The sequence below is a fragment of the Kogia breviceps genome, chromosome 19 (assembly GCF_026419965.1).
Source record: "Kogia breviceps isolate mKogBre1 chromosome 19, mKogBre1 haplotype 1, whole genome shotgun sequence".
Taxonomy (NCBI): Eukaryota; Metazoa; Chordata; class Mammalia; order Artiodactyla; family Physeteridae; genus Kogia; species Kogia breviceps.
Window position 1 is genome coordinate 41,007,896 of NC_081328.1, and position 19,867 is coordinate 41,027,762.

The window sequence follows — 19,867 nt, forward strand, 5'->3', positions numbered from 1 at the left end:
CTTTCCCTCTCCCTTAACTGTACTTCTGCTTTCTGCTTCGTTTAAGGTAGGAATCTTGTCTATCTTCACCACTAGTATCCTCAGTGACTAGAACAGTGCCCAGCATAGTAGGGATCCAATACACTGAAGGATGAAGTAATCCAACATCTTTCTCTGATCACTCCAGTCCCTGAAACCTTTCTCCTTGATATCAACAGCACTGGCTGACATCACCCAATAAATAGGATTGCATCTCAGGATCAAAGGGACCATTTGGTCCAAACACCTGTCTAGATCATCTCTGCTACCTCTACTTGCATACGTCCAGTGTCAGCAAACTCACTGTCTTTCGAGACACCTTCATGCTATCTTTGAAGTCCAGTCCTGGCAGTTAGAAAGTTTTTCCTTAGGTAGTATCTCTCCTAATTCTAATCTACAGGGTCATACTAAAACAATTCTAATTCCTATTCCATAGCGTCAGATCTAATGGCCCTGTTCCCTTCCTGGACCAAACAACTTTCAGATAACCTCGATTTGTGGTTCTCCACCTTTTCCCTACTCCTGACACATCAGAGGGGTACTCAGACTCCCATCAGTAACCATGGCTGGCCATGGCAGTGATAGGAATAGGAAGATGCCTGCCCCTCCCCCAAGGTATAAAGCTCTTCCTGGGGCATATTGTTAGGAAACCCTTGCAAGATGATCCTGCTTTTCCCGGATTCTGCCTTACAGTATTGTGAGCTACTGATGTACAAGTGGGGGCTCTGTTTTCTAAGTAGGCATCCTTGTGGTCCAATCGGCCAACAGCAGATGCATCTCTGCTCTGGGATGATCTGGGAAGAAAGGCTGAAGGGCTGCTGCAGGGGCTTCAACACAGGAACCTCCTCTGAACTGAAGCTACACCTTTGCAGTTTTGAGGTGTTGCCATCAAGGGCTTTTTTGGCTCAAACACATATCCTCTGTTATTTGGGATGACAATAATAAACTTTGAGCTGGCTCTGGCTGCTTACACAGTCTCACTTCATCCTGACAATGACCTGCATCTCAGTCACCCCTGTGTCTTTAGCATCTAGCGTGATGGCTGGACTACAGAGTTGCATCAAGTTGTGTTTGGTGAACAACCTTCTGAGTCCAATAGAGATGACTCCTTTGACTCCTGGGTCTTTGACTCGCTTCTTAAAATTAAACTTACTTTTCATATGTTTATTTTAAATAAATACTAATATGCAATTAAATTTATACCATCCCTCACAAATATCATTAATATTTATCCTTTATTAAACAGCCTAAGAAAACTTTCCCAGCTGGGAGATAAAGTCCAAACTCTGAAGATAAGCCTGAAAACTCAAGGTCTTCTGTAACCTGGCCCCTGATCACCTCTCCAGACATACGTCTCACCATATGTTCCCCCCTGGGAAAGGCAAAGGAGGAAGGCAATTTAGTTACTACACCAGACTTTGTGTTAAAACACCAGGTTCAAGTCCAAACTCATCCTAAGTAGCAGTGAAACTTTGGACAAATCATTGCATTTCTTGTTTTCTGACTGTATAACAGGAATAAAACCAGCCCTGCTGGGGCTTCCCTGGTGGCGCAGTGGTTAAGAATCCGCCTGCCAATGCAGGGGACACGGGTTTGAGCCCTGGTCTGGGAAGATCCCACATGCCGCGGAGCACCTAAGCCTGTGCGCCACAACTACTGAGTTGGCACTCTAGGGCCCTGTTGGTCACAACAGTGACATTGCCTGCCTACCTCCCAGAAAGGCTCTCCACTGAGCAAAAACTGCTCAGTTTGCAGTGAAATACAATGCAGAGTGTCTTTCTTAAGCTTCGAATTGCAAGAATGGCAGGGGCCACAGACACCAGCACCATCATCCTCTACAATCACTCTTCATCAGTCATGTTTCATGAGTCTTCGTTTAACCTCTATGAATCTGTGGGAAAAGAAAATATAGGGCTGGGAATTAGAATAACAGAAGTGGGTTCTGACCCAAGGTCTGCAACTAGGTGTCACTGTGATTTTTTTTTTTTTCAAGCACAATTTTCTTCAAGTCTCCTTCACAAAGTTGCATGAGCTATAATAGGTGAAACACTCAGAAAAGTTAAATCCATCTAACACATGTAAGGCTTTATTATTATCTCTGACCTCCTCCCTTTGCCTTCACTGCATATAAGGCATCGCAGCAGTCTTGGCCCTGGAGAGATGAGTGTGGGTAACAGCTCTCAGCCTGAGCGGGTGTCTTTGTCTCCCAAAGTTAAATATAAATGATTGGGGGCTATCTGCTGCTTTGGATCATATTTACTTCTGCTCTTGCCACTGATATAAAAACCAAAAGTTGACTATATTTAGCTGTTTTATTTGTTTTGTTTCCCTGAGTCAGATGGGAACTATTTCTTCCTACTCTATTCCTCTTCCCACGTTGAGAGTTTCCGAAAGGCAAAGATCATTTCCCTTTTTGGCCATTGGAGCTCTCTGATGATAAGAACTTGTCCTTCCTTCACCACCCACCATAACCCAACCTGAATGGGAAATCTCTAGGAATGGGACCCTTGTCTTTGGGCTTTGCTTCAAGAATCAGGTGCGATTACTCAGTCACGGGAGTGAGACTCAATGGAGTGGACCACTCAGTCAAGGGTAAAAATGGCTTAAGATGTCAAAATTACCTTCTAATAACTGATTTCCTTGGGTAGATGTATCAGACAATGGGACTTCTGTGGTGGTGAAAAATTCAGAGGGCCTAAGACAGATCCAGATTTGTACACTGATTTTGCCACTTATTAAGCTATGTGATTGTGCAATTTACCGACCAATCTGGGCCACATTTCTTGTCTGTGAAAAACGGGAACAGTGCCCACATTCTAGGCTTGCTGACAGGATTAAATGAGATGTACTAAAAGCCTTACCACAGAGCCTGGCATGTAAGTGCACATTAAGATTAATTGTGAAGGGTTGCTGCGGAGAATGAAAGCGACTGTGTGTGTATAAGAGCTTCAGTATCTTCCAGCCAATTAAGCAGCAAGGCCTGACAGAGCAGTCAGATGTCCTTGCTGAGGATCAGTGTTCCGCATATCACAATCCACCGCCTCTCAAGAGGCCTCGAGCTACCAACGACCAGGGGCTGCCCAGAGTCCCGAGTGAGGAAACGCGGCCAGGATCCAACCTGGCTTCTTGCAGTAAGGGCTCTTCAAGAAGGCCCTATGCATTTGGGCTCCCAGTGGGGCACAGCCGCGGGCTTCAAGGCCTCTTACTTAGCCGGGAATGGTAACAGTCCTTAAGGGCAGCCAATAACGGATCACCTGTGGCCCAGACACTAGCAAGGGCGGGATGAGGTCAAACCTTGGATTTTGGAGCCCACGCCCCAAACCCTAGACCTGCATTGAACTACAATTCCCAGCATGCCACGCGGCTGCCCGGGTGGCGGAGCGTGGGCCTCGCCAACCTTGGGCCGTTCTTTCTTCCCGCGCGGCCGAACTCCCAGTACTTCCGGGCTTCCCACCCGCGACAGCCTCCCTCTTGATTTCTGGGTATTGTAGTCCATCTTGTTCCGGTTTTCCGGGAATGACCTTCTCCTAGATGCGGATACCTTCGCCATAAAAACTACAAAACCCAGAATGTCGCGCAAGTTCCCCTCGTCCAATAGGAACCCCCCATGAAGCGAGGCGCGGAGGCCGGCTCTCGCAACTCAAGATGGCGGACGAGAGTGATACAGCAGTGAAACCGCCGGTACCTCCGCTGCCGCAGATGATGGAAGGGAACGGAAACGGCCATGAGCATTGCAGCGATTGCGAGAACGAGGAGGACAACAGCTACAACCGGGGGTAACAAGATCCTCGGAGTCCAATTCCCATCCAGTCCCCCACAAACTGGGTGTCTGGGGTGCGGGGAAGTCATCGGGAGCTTAGTGTATCCCCACCCCCGCCTTCTTATTGGCTGAGACATTGAAACCGTGCCTGGCGATTGGTTGCTGTTTTTGTCATTTATCAGGGGTGGGTGGTTAGTATATTAAGACCCAGAGACATTCAATACTTTTATTATATTAAAGTTCTTCTGTGTAATGTTCCACTCGTGTGGCTCAGGCGCGTCGGAGGAAAAGAGTATGTTGGACGATGGTCTTCAGTGGCACAACACAGGTCAATCTAACAGTGCAGTTCAAAAGGGACGTTACTTATAAGGTGGTGTGTGAACAACGTGATTAGCAGTAAACGAATAATAAAACGTTTCACTGCAGTTCACCTTCAATGAGGAAATTCATCAGGCTATACCAACCATAATTATGTTGTAAAATATCACCATTAGAGAATCCCAAGATATAAACTCACCTTATAAACGCTGCGTAATTACTGTATGATAATGTTTGGATGTATACCCGTTCTGTTGCTCCAAATAATCCATAAGTTTCCTGAACAGCACATAATTAGGTCTTCCAGTATCTTTGCTCTGTTAACTTTGCGAAGTAACCTGGAGCTTCAAGAAATTGAGTGATGGTGCTTCCTTGGACAGTGTTTGGAAGTGGGTTTAATACTGCATCTCCTGTACTTGAGGGTCTTGCCTACTGGTAACTGTTCCTCGGGTAGAATAAATGCATCAGGCGTTTGAGTGTTGAGCTTCCAAATCAGTGTTCAGCCTTGCAAGCCACACCCTATCATTTCTGTTTCTCCATATTGTTACGGTGGCTGGCGCTGACGCTCGCTCTCCCTATCTATATTTACATATGTGTTTTCTAACGGAAAGTCATGAGAGTCTGTTTTGGATGTATAACTTTGGCTGAGTCTTTGGTAGTCTGATTTTCATAGCCATCCTGTCATTTGCTGTATCGGTTGGTGGTAGTTCTGGAGGTAAAAGTAGAAGGTTGAGATCTTTGGATAAACTTTAAAGAGAAATTCTGCTACCTTAAGGCAGTGGGAGAACAAAGGATTATTTAAGTGGTTTATAAGTGGCTTGTGATGAATGCTTAGGTTAAAAGATCTAGCTTTATGTTCTTAAATCAGCTTTAAAAACCACAAGAAGAATGTAGGGGAAAAGGAAGCTTGTCAAATTTGGTTTTTATAGGACTGTGTTCTTTTGCACACAGATCTCATGTAATGAAAGCCTTGTTTTGAAGCGTGAGATTCCTGAGAAAGGAAGAGCTGAGAAGGAGGAAGTAGGAGCAGGAAGGAGGGAAAGTGCAGCCCTTCTGAGTAGAGATTCCAGTCATATGTGAGAGTTTCTTAGTTCGAAATTCGTTTCAGAAGTGAAAGTATGGCTTCATCTTTGCTGTGTGTGTAGTTGCGTTTAGTTTTCAATGCTAAACTGTTGCCTTGACCAGTGTCTGTAGCTCGTTAATTGGTTTATAATCTATGAATCACTTTGCAAGACTGTTTGGCGGAAAGTTCTGTGTTTTATTTAAAGTACAACAAAGTGGTAACCTAAAAAAAAACCTTTGGAGGTGTGTTGTTGTTGTACATGGTTATGGTCTGGGTGAACAAATTCAGTTTTTTAGCATCCCGAATCTAGAGATCTGTATAAATAAGTTTGGAGGTGGCAGGTGAAAAACAGAGGACCCAACCTGGAGGACAGAGTCTAGTTCTGACACTTAGAATCTGGGATGGAGTCAACATTTTTCCATTAATTGTCAGAGGAGACAGTTTTGGGAAGAAGCTGTGTGGTATGATGGGAAAAGCATAGACTTTGGAATCATTCAAACCTGAGTTCAAAGCCTGGTTCTGACACTTAATAGTCCTGTGACCTTGGGAAAGTTAGTTAACCTCCAGTTGTAAAGATTAAATGACATAACATCTGAAGCAGCCTTCCCCCTTCCTTTTATTCTTCAAATCTTCCCTGTCCTACTTCCCCCAGCTTGCCCCCTCATCACATACTGTATTTTTTTTGTAGCTTTTATCATGACAGTAGTTAAATAACATTCGTGTCCAGTCCATGTCTTACCCACTGTGAGGTGTCTCAGAACAAGGATGCTGTCTTTGAGATGCCTGGCAGTTAGTGGGTGTTAATGAGTGTTTGCTGGATGAATGAATGACAAATGTTGAAGTTCGTACCCAGTGTTAGTGGGGCTTCATTTCTCCTCACTGAGGGGAAGGATGTCAGATTTTCTTACATGTACACTTTCTTTTCCCAAATAAGTCTCGTAAGCCTTACTAGAGTTTTTGTGAAATCATCCACAGATATCAAGGATCCTTCAATTTTTCGTGGAAGTTTTCCACTGTTTTTTGGCTTCTTGAAATTTTTCTTGCCTTTACTTAATATTAGTTTAAATGTTTTCACAAGTGATAAAAGAATTGAAGGGGAATATCTCCTTTTTATGCTAACAGTTCTAAAAGGCAATATGTGATAAAAGTTAATGATAGTTCAAACTAACCCTGGTTCTCTTGGGCCTTTCAGGATGGGCTCAGTGCTTTATACTAATGAAGTGAAATGTGTTCATGCACTGGAATAATAGGAAATACAGTTCTGCTAGTTCTTACATCCCTTCTTTGTGTAGAAGTTTAGTTTTGATTTTTTTAGTCATGTGTTTCTTCCATAATTAAATATTTGGTGAGTATAAATTTCATGTATACATATAAGCACACATGTGCACATGCGTGCACATACAGTATATAGGGGTGTGTGTGTGTGTGTGTGTATGTGTAGGTATCTGCCTGCAGTTTTTCTATCTGCTATTTAAAAAAAAAAAATCCACTCAACAGAGGAAAGAAAGGAGGGTAGCATTCCACCCCCACCCCCTCCCCAGTAACTTGCCTGGCATAAGTTACCGTGAGCAATTGAGTGGAGAGTCAGACTAAGATCATCTTTATGCTGTATCCCCCTGCAGGTCATGATTCACCTATGGGTTTAATTTGCTTGTTTGGTTTTTCCCCTTTTTAAAATTTAAACTTTTTTTTTTTTTTTATTGGAGTATAGTTGCTTTACAATGTTGTGTTAGTTCTGCTTCTTGTTTGTTTTTAGTGAGAGACTTATCGCTAAAGAATAAACCTTATCAGCTGGCAGTAGATTTTAGTTGTGGGATAACAAACAAGTAAAGTTTATCTGGGTGTTTTGGAAAGGGAAAACTTTTAGACTATTTTGTTTGTAGGATTCGTTCCTAGAATTTATTCTGCAGTGTCATTGATACCACTGAGATGCTGGGAAGCCATGGATCAAGAATGCTTTGATAAGGGATGTCTCTTTCCCATTCTGTTCTCTTACTCCATGAGGACAGGTTAATATGGGTTCTTAAAAGTTTTCCTCACTTCCTAATCATGAGATATTATCCTTTATGAAGAAACTTAAGAAAAAAGAAAGGTCTTTTTGAATGGAGTTCCATAAAGCTATCCTTACTTGCTTCTGTTTTATTCTTCATATTGTCCAAGAGTGGTTCTTTCCACATTGATTTCCTGGCTTATGGCTGTATCTGGCTTTTAGAAGAAGAAATCTTTGTAGTTCCTTTTTCTTAATGTCTCTCTTCAGCTTTTGGTTTTTCAAAACTAGATCAAAGCAGAAATGAAAAGAGAAACCTCATCACTGATATCAAATAAGTGTTCTAATTTTATTTCCCAATTAAGTGGCAATTAAAAAGAAACTAATCAAGAGCTGCTTCAGAGAGAAGGGACTGGAGAGCAGAAGAAATGAAAAGTAAATGAGAGCCTATTTCAGGGAGACTGCTGTTCATGGCAAACCACTTTTGCTGATTTTTCACATTGTTTAATGTGCTCACTCTAAAATTTCCCAGCTTTACTAAGTCTGCCATTAACCCTTTCCCTGCAGAGTCCATAAGTTTTGGGACCATAAATTTAGTAACTTTAGGAGGATGCTGCTTTAGCTCTTCCTCTTTAACCTTTTGTCTGAAATCTCTGCCCTGCAAGCCTCTCTTCCAGTTCCCCAAGGACGGTGCTCTTGTGATTGTTGCATTTAAGGCACACAAAACACTATGTTCTCTCTTGAGAGCATCAAAACAAAAACGAAACTAATATTCTTCAACAGGGTCGGTACTTGATTCAGAATTTTTTCTACTGCTGCTTTCTTTGAGAGGGAGCTAAGGAGGGTTCACCGTTGTTAAGTGTTCAATAAATGTTCTCTGTTGCTAGCATTACTATGTGCTGGGCACTGTGCTAAGCCCTTTACATGGATTATCTCATGTAGACTTCGCTTATAAAGACTGATTTAGCTTTTGTAATGAGGCTTGGGATTTGCAAATCCACCTCTCCCTTTGACACCCAGGAGGGTCCATTCTGAACTTGCTGAATTTCTCTTCCCTACTGCATTGACTCCTTCCTCCTGACTGCGGCAGTGTGTGAGTCCTGTCTTTGGATGCATTCAATAACCCATGGACTTTCCCAAACTAGGGAGCCAGTTGGTGATGGAGGTGACTGGCCCCTTTAAACCGTCCTTGATAGACTGATATCTTTTTCAGAATTCATTCCAGTGTGTGAAATTGCTGCCAGCATTGAGTCACTGCTCTGAAAATGGTCTCTGAACCACATTTGACTTGACCTAGGAGTTGCCAGGTTACAGTCTAGCTCACCAAACCAACCCAGAGTATGTAGAATTTACATTTCTGTCTCATTCCCATTGTAAACTACTTAGTGTATCAGAGCTTTTGTTGACCCATAAAAAACAATTTTCCTTCATGACAGGAATTGGCTTGCTCACGCTCAAAACTCTGGCTAACTATCCCAGGGAGGGCAGAGGGTGACAGTAAAAGCAGTCTTCTGTAATCCCTTCCCACAACCTGCTGTTCTGTTCACAGGCCTCCTGGGTACCTTGATGGCAGTAGTAGAGTGTTTTTATTTTTACAGTAATTTAGGACTCACAAGCAGTTTTTTATAAGAATAACTGATTGGTGGGCGTTTGCAAAGTTTGGGGGATTGCATTAAGTGATCCTGCAGCCTCAGCACGAGGATTGGCAGCTGATACCGATTCATGCCATGTGGTTTCCACCTGGGCCCCCTTGTAAATGCCATTGCATTCACCTGCCTTAGGGCCTTCTGAATACTGTACCAGTAGGATTGCTGATAAATCATACCTCATGAATAAATTGATTTGCAGAAGGGGAGTTCCCTGGCGGTCCAGTGGTTAAGAGTTGGTGCTTTCACTGCTGTGACCCCGGGTTCAATCCCTGGTCCAGGAACTAAGATCCTGCAAGCCACTGGCATGGCCAAAAAAAAAAAAAAAAAAAAATTGATTTGCAGAAGGATTTCCTTATGTCTACAAGTAGAATTAAAAGGATGTTAGAGGCTAGGATTTATTAAGTTTCTCTGGAAATTTTGAATTTTAGCCTAAAAAATTAACTTCCAGTTTTTAGGGGTAGAAAACAGGTAACCGAAAGTCGTGAATTTTATTTTCTGAACTCTTTTTTTCTTTTGATCTCATAATCAAAACTAAACCGTGGTCTGTGTTTAAGACATTGGAACCATTCAAAGTCGTTAAAGTGGAGCTTTTTTGTTTTAACTCTTATAGAAATAGAACAGGTCCTAAGGAGGGAGAAGACAATGAATAAGAAAGTTGATAATTTAATAAGAAATTTGATAATTTAAAATCTCAAACAATGGCTCAAAAGAGCACAGCATTGCCACTGCTTTCATAAAATGTTAACCCAGCTGTCCTATGGAACATTGCTAAAGATGTTTTGCTGACCCTCTTTTGGGGTCTAGCTTTTCAGGGTTTTATTTTAGTCTGTTATGCCTGGAAAGCATCAGTCAAGCACATATTTGTTGAACTGTCAACTGTGTGCTCAGCATAACTAGGGATGCTGTGGGGAACAGCTGTGAAAGATATGGTCCCTATACCAGGAAAAATTTTATCTCATTGGGAAGCCAGGCAGCAACACATTATATATATAAAGTATTAAATTGTGTGGGAGATCATAATCTTAAAACAGATGGACATCAATGAGAATGAGAGCTGGAGTAGCAGGGAGGCTTTCTGGATAAAATATGGCTCACTCTCCTCATTGCCTTTAATGTCTGCTCCTCTGATATGCAAAAATGTGTTTTAGGGCTTTCGAAGGTTCTCAGACAAATTCTCACAGGGAATGAGACTTCAGTGTTTGGGGAGGAATGGGCCAAGTGGTTAGATTGGTGACTTGTCCCTGGGTACTAGTTGGTTAGTTGATACCTCACGTCCCTGGGCCTTGGTTTCCTCTTCTGTAAACAACAGGTTAAGCCAGAGGGCCCTGAGATTCCCTCCAGCTCTGGTGGTTTAGCTCCCAGAATAACAACTTTCTGTCCCTCAGCCACGCACCTTTGAGTGGATTTTGTTATCAGTAGGATTAAGAGGAGGCCTGTGTCATGGACCTGCACTGCTGCTGTTATCTGGAGGTTGGCAGCTCGAGCTGCTCCTCTGTCAGCTTGCCCTTCCCTCCCACCAGCACACACTCTGGTGCTGCATTCTATTTCTAGAAATAAGTACTGAAGTTCATTTTCCATCGCCTCCCCCAGCCCTGACTTTATTTTATTATTTATTTATTTACATTTTATTTTTGGCAGCGGGCTTTCTCTAGTTGCGGCGATCGGGGGCTACTCTTCATTGTGGTGCGCGGGCTTCTCATCGCGGTGGCTTCTCTTGTTGTGGAGCACGGGCTCTAGGCCCGCGGGCTACAGTAGTTGTGGCTCGTGGGCTCAGTAATTGTGGCTCGCGGGCTCTAGAGCGCGGGCTCTAGAGCGCATGCTCAGTAGTTGTGGCGCACGGGCTTAGTTGCTCCGTGACGTGTGGGATCTTCCGGGACTAGGGCTCGAACCCGTGTCCCCTGCATTGGCAGGCGGATTCTTAACCAGTGCGCCACCAGGGAAGTCCGCAGCCCTGACTTTATACCAGAGCATCCATAGGATTTCTTATATGTTTGAACTTAGAATATTTTGACCTTCATTTAAAAATGACATTTCTTGTTTTTTTTAAACATCTTTATTGGAGTATAACTGTTTTACAACAGTGTGTTAGTTTTTCCTTTACAACAAAGTGAATCAGTTATATATATACATATGTTCCCATATCTCTTCCCTCTTGCATCACCCTCTCTCCCACCCTCCCTATCCCACCCCTCTAGGTGGTCACAAAGCACAGAGGTGATCTCCCTGTGCTATGCGGCAGCTTCCCACTAGCTATCTAATTTACATTTAATAGTGTATATATGTCCCTGCCACTCTTTCACTTTGTCACAGCTTACCCTTCCCCCTCCCCATATCCTCAAGTCCATGCTCTAGTAAGTCTGTGTTTTATTCCCGTCCTACCACTAATCTCTTCATGACATTTTTTTTTTCCTTAGAGTCCATATATATGTGTTAGCATACGGTATTTGTTTTTCTCCTTCTGACTTACTTCACTCTGTATGACAGACTCCAGGTCCATCCACCTCATTATAAATAACTCAGTTTCATTTCTTTTTATGGCTGAGTAATATTCCATTATATATATGTGCCACATCTTCTTTATCCATTCATCTGTTGATGGACACTTAGGTTGCTTCCATGTCCTGGCTATTGTAAATAGTGCTGCAATGAACATTTTGGTACATGAGTCTTTTTGAATTATGGTTTTCTCAGGGTATATGCCCAGTAGTGGAATTGCTGGGTCGTAGGGTAGTTCTATTTGTAGTTTTTTAAGGAACCTCCATACTGTTCTCCATAGTGGCTGTATCAATTTACATTCCCACCAGCAGTGCAAGAGGGTTCCCTTTTCTCCACACCCTCTCCAGCATTTATTGTTTCTAGAGTTTTTGATGATGGCCAATCTGACCTGTGTGAGATGATATCTCATTGTAGTTTTGATTTGCATTTCTCTAATGATTAATGATGTTGAGCATTCTTTCATGTGTTTGTTGGCAATCTGTATATCTTCTTTGGAGAAATGTCTATTTAGTTCTTCTGCCCATTTTTGGATTGGGTTGTTTGTTTTTTTGTTATTGAGCTGCATGAGTTGCTTATAAATTTTGGAGATTAATCCTTTGTCAGTTGCTTCATTTGCAAATATGTTCTCCCATTCTGAGGGTTGTCTTTTGGTCTTGTTTATGGTATCCTTTGCTGTGCAAAAGCTTTTAAGTTTCATTAGGTCCCATTTGTTTATTTTTGTTTTTATTTCCATTTCTCTAGGAGGTGGGTCAAAAAGGATCTTGCTGTGATTTATGTCATAGAGTGTTCTGCCTATGTTTTCCTCTAAGAGTTTGATAGTGTCTGGCCTTACATTTAGGTCTTTAACCCATTTTGAGTTTATTTTTGTGTGTGGTGTTAGGGAGTGTTCTAATTTCATACTTTTACATGTAGCTGAAAATGACATTTCTTGATTACTTTTCTTCTCTGTTCCTGGTTTGTCATGCTGCTCGTTCATCCCATATTCACTAGGTTGGTTGTTAATGACTTGAGTTGATCAACTTCACTTTAGATTGTGCATTTCAAAATTTTTATGTGAATTCCCGTCTCCCTTTCCACTGCAGGCAACCCCTCCCCCCCAAAAAAAGGGGGCAAGTTTCACTAATTCTCTGCTCATTATTTTGGAACCAAATGAACTAAAGTTAGACTTTGATTTGCTGTATTCCAAGGTTCTGGCCAATCCCTTTGAAGTATGTTAAGGTGACTGGCAGGTTTAGAGAGATCTCTGAGAGATTTATGTTTTAATTTGTGGAGTCCCAGTGTGCCCAGGGATACTCACCCAGTGGGTATGGACTCCAGGTCCCTTTAAAAATGAAGCCAAATTCTTTTGAGAAGGACCAGCCTAGCTACCGTGGGGTCCTTTGGTTTGGTTCTTCCCAAATCCAGATTGAGGCCATCCTGTGAAATGGTATTGGCTTCCTAAGATGCTTCCTAAAGACCTACTCTCAAGGCCTCTGAGCTTGGTTTCTTATGGATTATTAAAGGTATTATAATCACCTGGAGAGCTAACCCTACTGTGCTCCTTGGAAGTCTCTTCTCCGAGTCAGTTGTCTTCCTGTTTGGGTTGTTGACTGTCAAACCATGTTGAGCTCATAGTGTTCTCATGGATATGGCTCAATACCTGGTAGCTCAGTGACAGTGACTTCTTTTAAACTTTCCTTTGTTCTTCAGGTGTCTCCGTATTCTTGATGTACAAATTGAGACAGGATTGTTGCTCAGTAGCTGCATGTGCAAATTCAAGCCAATCCAAGGAAAATCAAAGTAGCTCTCTGGTTTTAGTTTGGGTCTTGGAGTTTGCTGGGCACTTTTATTAATAATGCATAAAACAGAACAAGAGTTCTACCCAAGGTCTCTCCACAAAAATGGGGTCCATAAAGAGATGGCTACACAGAAGTGGCTCCACTGAATAGCAAGAGCAAAGGGAGGAAGGGAGTTTTTAGTGATTTTGCCTATTTGTGAAGATGTCTACAGTCGGAGGAAGTAATTTCTTCTATTTTCCTTATGTGAAATTGTGTTTAGTAAGTATTCAGTTACTTAATATGCAGCAGTTCTTCACTTTAACCTTTTTGATTCTTTTTTCCATAAAAACAGTTCTTACGGTAATTCATATACAGGGACCAGATAATTCATTCCATAAGCTGAAATGAATAAGGACTTATAAATTGTATCAACAGTGGAATGCTGCTTTGTCTCCTACCATCAACCAGCTTTTTGGTTTTTAAAATTTATTTATTTTTGGCTGCTTTGGGTCTTCATTGCTGCGTGCAGGCTTTCTCTAGTTGCGGTGAGTGGGGGCTACTCTTCGTTGTGGTGCGCGGGCTTCTCTTTGCGGTGGCTTCTCATTGCGGAGCATGGGCTCTAGGCACACGGACTTCAGTAGTTGCAGCACGCAGCCTCAGTAGTTGTGGCATACGGGCTTAGTTGCTCTGTGGCATGTGAGCTCTTCCTAGACCAGGGATCGAACCTGTGTCCCCTGTATTGGCAGGTGGATTCTTAACCACTGAGCCACCAGGGAAGTCCCCATCAACCAGCTTTTTTTTTTTTATCCACACAAAGTATAGGTCATTTATTTCCCTTCTAACCCTGGGCTCAGTACATAGATGGCTTCTCTTCACCCTTTGGGTTGACAGTTTTCTCCAGGTTGCTGCTTATAATATGGTAAAGCTCAGCATAGAAGGCCCTGAGCTCTCCATAGGCTGCCTTGTCTCGCTCGTGCACCAGGGCCCGATAATCCATTACGTGGGTCTCCTTAGAGGCCTTGGCCCCAGCATCCCCACGTTTTCTGAGAAGTACTTGGAAATGGTTGTCTGGCAGGCTTCCACTTTGGTCTTGACTGCATTTACCCTCTCCACCGTTTCCTGGATGGCCGCCCCGACGTCATTTCCACCCTCAATTTTGGGGATGAGGGGCTGGGTCCGTGTGATCACCAGAAGGCATTTTTCTTTGAGAGTCCCGACTTCTGTCTTAACCAGGGCAAGCAAGGCCAGGACCTTCTCCTTCCCAGGGAGAAAGCCGCACTTAGGGACTTCTTTCTTCTCTTGCTTATCCGTTTCCATCTCATCATCCTTGGGTGGAGGGTCTGGGATGGGGATATCCAGATGTCCAGCGGGGCCCGGAGAGAAGTCATGTCAGTCACGTTGAGGGAGTCCTCCTGCAAGAGCTGATTCAGGTATATGATTTTCTGAGGTAAGAATCTGTAGAGGAATTCCTCAGCCTCCTGGAGAAGATTTTGTCTGAAGACATGCACCTGTTTGCGGGCTTCCCTTCTCAGGCGTACCCCACAAGGCTTGGCCGTGCTGCTCCAGTGGCTGCTAAGTCTCCGGTCTCCCATCAACCAGCTTTTAAACCTTATAATGCTACACACAGTCCGGAGACTGAAGTGAGAATGTCTCTGGAATCAGAAAACCACACAGGGCTGTCATAGGCTGCGAACAGGCCTGTGCATAATAATAACAAAATTGAGATAATAAGAGGAAAGCTTTATCTTCAGTCTGTAAATGGTTTTATGGTTCCTATTCTTTGCCATGGTCTTGGGGGTTTTGCTGAGCATCTGGTTTTAAGGAGTTTACCTTATTCCCCCTCTGAATGTTATCGGTCTTCCTTCCATATTATGCCTTCTGTGTCCCATTAATATGGTATCTAGGAGGAGCACTTGCATCTGGGATGTCAGAACCTTACATTTCGACTAAAGTCAGGACCTTACTTGCTCTCCCTGACTTTAGTCTTTCTGCAGTAGGGGCCTGGTGAGAGGCTTGGCCCCACGGGTGCAGGCACAGTTTTTCCTGAGCAGGGGAAGTAAGGGTGGATGAGCTAGATGGGAACTGAATGTGATGGGCCGAGGGGAAAGCGGGGCTTGATACCTTCCAGAATAAGAAGCTGCTGTCACTGTAGGCTTTCAAGCGTGGGAGGGACTCATGGAAAGCCATTTTCACAGAGGTGAGTCCCACTGCTATGTAGAGTTTAGGAGGAGGCAGAGAAGTTGTGATGTCAGGGAGATCCGGGAAAGGCTGGAGATAACTTTAGTCCAAGTGCAAGGTTGTGAAGTCTGGATGCAAGCACTCCTAACCAGGACTAGGACAAGAGAAATCTGAGGACATTCTGCAACGGGAAATAGCATCACGTTGCCTTCTCCCTATACAGTACCATGTGCTATGAGATGATAATTAATATTCATAGTAACTCCAAGGCACTTTAAGACCATGAAGCCTTTCTGAATTATAAAATAAAGCTTAAATGATCCTTACCATATGGTATGTAAAATGTATTTTATACTGTTTGAATTCTTTGAAAAATTGATTATCTAGACTGTACAGCTAAAATAAAACCCTGCACTTAGCTGATTCTGCAGATTAGGGTTCACTGTACCCTTGTGTTCGACTCCTAATTTAGACTTTTTAATGGAAGATTTCCGGGGAGGATGGCAGAGTGATGGTCTGGCATTGCTCCCAGTCTGACAATGCCCAAATCAATTTAGACATGGCAAAAACCAACTACCACAGTAAATTAGGGGGCTTCCCTGGTGGCGCAGTGGTTAAGAATCCGCCTGCCAGTGCAGGGGACACGGGTTCAAGCCCTGGTCCGGAAAGATCCCACATGCCGCGGAGCAACTAAGCCCGTGTGCCACAACTACTGGGCCTGTGTTCTAGAGCCCGTGAGCCGCAACTACTGAAGACCGCACACCTAGAGCCCGTGCTCCGCAACAAGAGAAGCCACTGCAATGAGAAGCATGCGCACTGCAATGAAGAGTAGCCCCCGCTCACTACAACTAGAGAAAGCCCACACACAGCAACGGAGACCCAACACAGCCATAAATACATACATACATAAATCTATTAAAAAACCAGTAATTAGGAAAGCAGCCTGCAAGCTGAACCTTAAAATTCATCAATAAAATGAAGGAAACCCAGAATCAAAACTATTATCCTAAAATCAACAGGAATTGGGAGAAAACATTTGGGAGCGAATGAATGGAAAAATGTTAGCAAAACACAGTGTAATATGTGATTTGTGTCTCAAAAATATTGGGAGACAATACGGAAAACGATCATGAAAGCCTGTAGGAAACTGTTAAATGTGGCTAAGAAACTGTTTTTGCTGCCTTCATTGGGTGAGTCATGCAGAGAGAAAGCAGCATGAGAAATCCCCATTACTGTGCTTCACAGGCGCACATGTTTCATGTAAATCTCTTCTTAGCAGGGGTGGCTGGGTGTTCATTGTTGTTTTCCCGAGATTCCTAGTGCCGGGTTTTGCCGGTGGTGATCACCCAGTCTAAGCCGGCTGGTACTTGTTCTCAATCCTACAGGCCTGATTTAGGCATTTCTCATGAGCGTTTGACTATTTTGGACACAGATCACAGCAACATTAAACTGCCTTTTTCCTTGTTCCTTCCTCCCGTTCCAGTAGTGCCTTGTGCTTTAGGTCCAGATGGGGCAACTCAGAAAACCTAATGTGTCAGGAGGGTGGGAGTGGAAGTGAGGGAGAGTTTCCAGAAGACCACTTTGGGCTGTCATCCCTTTAAATTCCAGGCTCTAAGGAAGTGTTGGTGGTATGAATGCCCTGTTAACAATTATCATTTGCCTTTGCTGCCAGCAACCTGGCATTCTAAAGAAAATAACCATTGGAATTCCCTGACTGTCCAGTGGTTAGGACTCCACACTTTCAGTGTTGTGGGCCCGGGTTTGATCCCTGCGGGAAACTAGGATTCCGCAAGGCACGTGGCGCGGCCAAAAAAGAAAGAAAATAAACCGCATAAAATAAAAGCAAGAACAGAAAAGGTCCTTTCAAACAAATAGGCCATCCCTTGCACATTGCTCCCTCCCTGGGCTCTGGTGGGAGTGGAGAGGAGAGCTGTGTCTGCTGGTGTCCTCCAAATGCCCCTTCTGGGGCCTGGATTCTCTGGTCTGCTTCTGAAGCCAACAGGCTTGATTAAGGAGGGTCTGGCTCTACAGAAAGCTCTTTGTCAGTGTAGCTCAAAACAGATGATTTTTTAAAAACCCTGCCTCAGTATTTACTTTGTCTTACAGCGGTTTGAGTCCAGCCAATGACACTGGAGCCAAAAAGAAGAAAAAGAAACAAAAAAAGAAGAAAGAGAAAGGCAGTGAGACAGATTCAGCCCAGGATCAGCCTGTGAAGGTAACAAGGAGGCTCTGTTTTCTGGTGACAGAGTTGCTTTTTCAGAGAGGGTGTCGGGGTAAATGTATAGGAACAGTGTAGATTGGCAGTCTCCACTGGTATTCCTTTGAGAGAGAGGCGTTGGATCCCTCTGCTGCCCTAGACCTAGGTGATGAAACTGCTACCCTACCTTAAAAGGCACAGCGCGTTAGACATTGACTCCCAAGCCTGGTGCCCCCTCAGAATTTATAGGTGCATACGTGCATGGGGTGTTGTGCTATGTGCCATAGAGTGATTCCCTTGTGACAGCCCCTGTGGCCTGGTGCAGTGGTTCTCGGCCTTTTCTGTCTTCAGTCCCCACCACTATGAGAATGAAAGGCCTGTTCCTATTAAGGCAGACCTTTACATATTGCAAGCATTCTGTTGATGCTATAGTTATTGTAATGAGGGCTGAGACTCCCACAGAGCCCATTCCTGCGTTCCATAGTTGAGAACCACTGGCCTAGAGCTTACCTCTGAGACTGACACACTGACACAAAACCCAGAAGTATGGGTAAGGATTGTTTTGTTTCTTAAATAAAGCCACATTAAAAAAAAAGAAAACCTTTCATTTCAGGTAAGTGCTGTCCTCTTCAAAGTAGGCCCTGGAGGAAGCTCGAAACATATCCATAATTCTTTTAGAATTGCCTCAGTTTACAAGCCTCACAAGAAATCCAGTCTCACTCCAGTATACTCACCCCTTGCTTTATGCCTCAAAAGTCATACTTCAACTTGAATCTCTTACCTTATTGAGATATGGCTTCAAGTAATTTTTTTGATATTTTAAATACCAAACCCACTGTGAAAAAAAAAAAAAAAATACTACCGTTATCGACCACCATGCTGGCCAAAAAGTCTGAAATTATATTTGCCTCTTCTTACCCTACCTCCCAAATTTAAGACTGTTGATGACAAGGATTATATTTGAGGGATGGGACTGTTGGGTTTTTTATCTTCTGTGTGGTTTTACATTTCTGCATTGTTTGAAATTTTACACTAAGCCATGTTTTGCCATCAACCATCGTAACACTAAGAAGATGAGAAACCCTGTAGGAGGCACCTCCCCTGTCACACTGCTTATCGTCAGCCACTCTTTCCCCGCTTGTCCTACAAGAGCTGACCTCTGAGCAACCACACCGCTTCTTTGAGTTGTACCCCCTGAACGCTTGGACTTGAATGAATCAAAAGAGTTTATTAATATAATGGGCCTTTTCTCTCCCCAACTTTGTCTTGTTCAGATGAACTCTTTGCCAGCAGAGAGGATCCAGGAAATACAGAAGGCCATTGAACTTTTTTCAGTAGGTCAGGGACCTGCAAAAACCATGGAGGAGGCTAGCAAGCGAAGCTACCAGTTCTGGGACACGCAGCCCGTCCCCAAACTGGGTACGTATTTCCATTCTTCCCCAAGCGAAGGCAGAGGCAAAGGCAAGGACAAGGGCAAGGGATGTGCCTTAGCCATGCTGAGGGTTCTATGTTGGATTTGTGAGGGAGGACGAGAGAGTTCTGTTGTTCCTTGGTGGCTGTTTTCAGAGGATAGTCTTTACAGTGCAGTTCAGAAAAGACTGTTGTTCAGGGACCTTATCGTTTCACAGTAACACATATTGAGAACAAGTAAGGGTCCGTTTAGTCCATCATCATCCAGTATAAATCTACAAAGAAAAACAGGGCATTGGCACATGATGAGTGGGGATGTGTGCTCGTGGACCTGTCTTCCCACATAGATTTTGTGGAGAGACTTGTTTATCTGGGCAAGTGTTTAATCTGGAGTGGGCCAGTCCCCAGCCTCTTCCCCTTGTCTCTCAGACAGTGCGTGCTTAATAGATGCAAAATAATATGACATTTTGCTTAACAGTGATAGTGTAATTCCACCTGGAATACCATATGCAGTTTTGGTCGGCACCTCTTTAAAAAGCTATGATGAACTCTCAAAGGGGTGGGGCAGGCAGAAAATAAAAGGATTCCAGAAGAGACTGGTCGTAGCAGAGTTAGAGATGCCAGCTGAGACTGAGCCACAGTTCACCTTGACGGCTGACTTCAGAGAGTGTTATTGACAGAACGTTTTTGCAGTGGGTTGCATCCTGCTCCTGGACCCGTTGATAGCCCAGTTCCTATTCTCTGTGTGACTGGGAAAGTAGGTATGTTGAAAAAAAACGTGTGTTAACAACAAACATGAGTGACCTTCAGGCTGTCCACGTTACTGCTCCCCTCCGGTGACACAGTGAGAGTTGACGGTGTGTTTGGTGGGGAGGAGGGGGGCGAGGGCAGAATGAAAGCCTGGTGAGGGGAGAGGGGCAGCTGTGCCCAAGGGGTGTCGTCTACCCTAGAGTGTGCTCCTCTGGCCAGCAGGATGGACATTGCTTAAGAGCTTGTTGAAATGCAGAATCTCAAGCCTCAGACCTGCAGCATCA

General features: G+C 43.7%; 1 protein-coding gene and 1 pseudogene across 1 annotated transcript in view; one reads left to right on the forward strand and one right to left on the reverse strand.

Annotated features, from left to right (window-relative positions):
• Positions 1 to 3,629: 3,629 nt before the first annotated feature.
• Positions 3,630 to 19,867, forward strand: part of NMT1 (N-myristoyltransferase 1) — a 31,946-nt gene continuing 15,708 nt past the window's right edge. The window contains exons 1-3 of the mRNA XM_059048840.2: positions 3,630 to 3,794; positions 17,333 to 17,441; positions 18,698 to 18,842. Coding sequence (XP_058904823.1) covers positions 3,664 to 3,794; positions 17,333 to 17,441; positions 18,698 to 18,842 — 385 coding nt within the window. The 5' untranslated portion in view covers positions 3,630 to 3,663. The remainder of the gene's footprint in view (positions 3,795 to 17,332; positions 17,442 to 18,697; positions 18,843 to 19,867) is intronic.
• LOC131746998 (proteasome activator complex subunit 2 pseudogene) lies at positions 13,848 to 14,640 on the reverse strand (annotated as a pseudogene).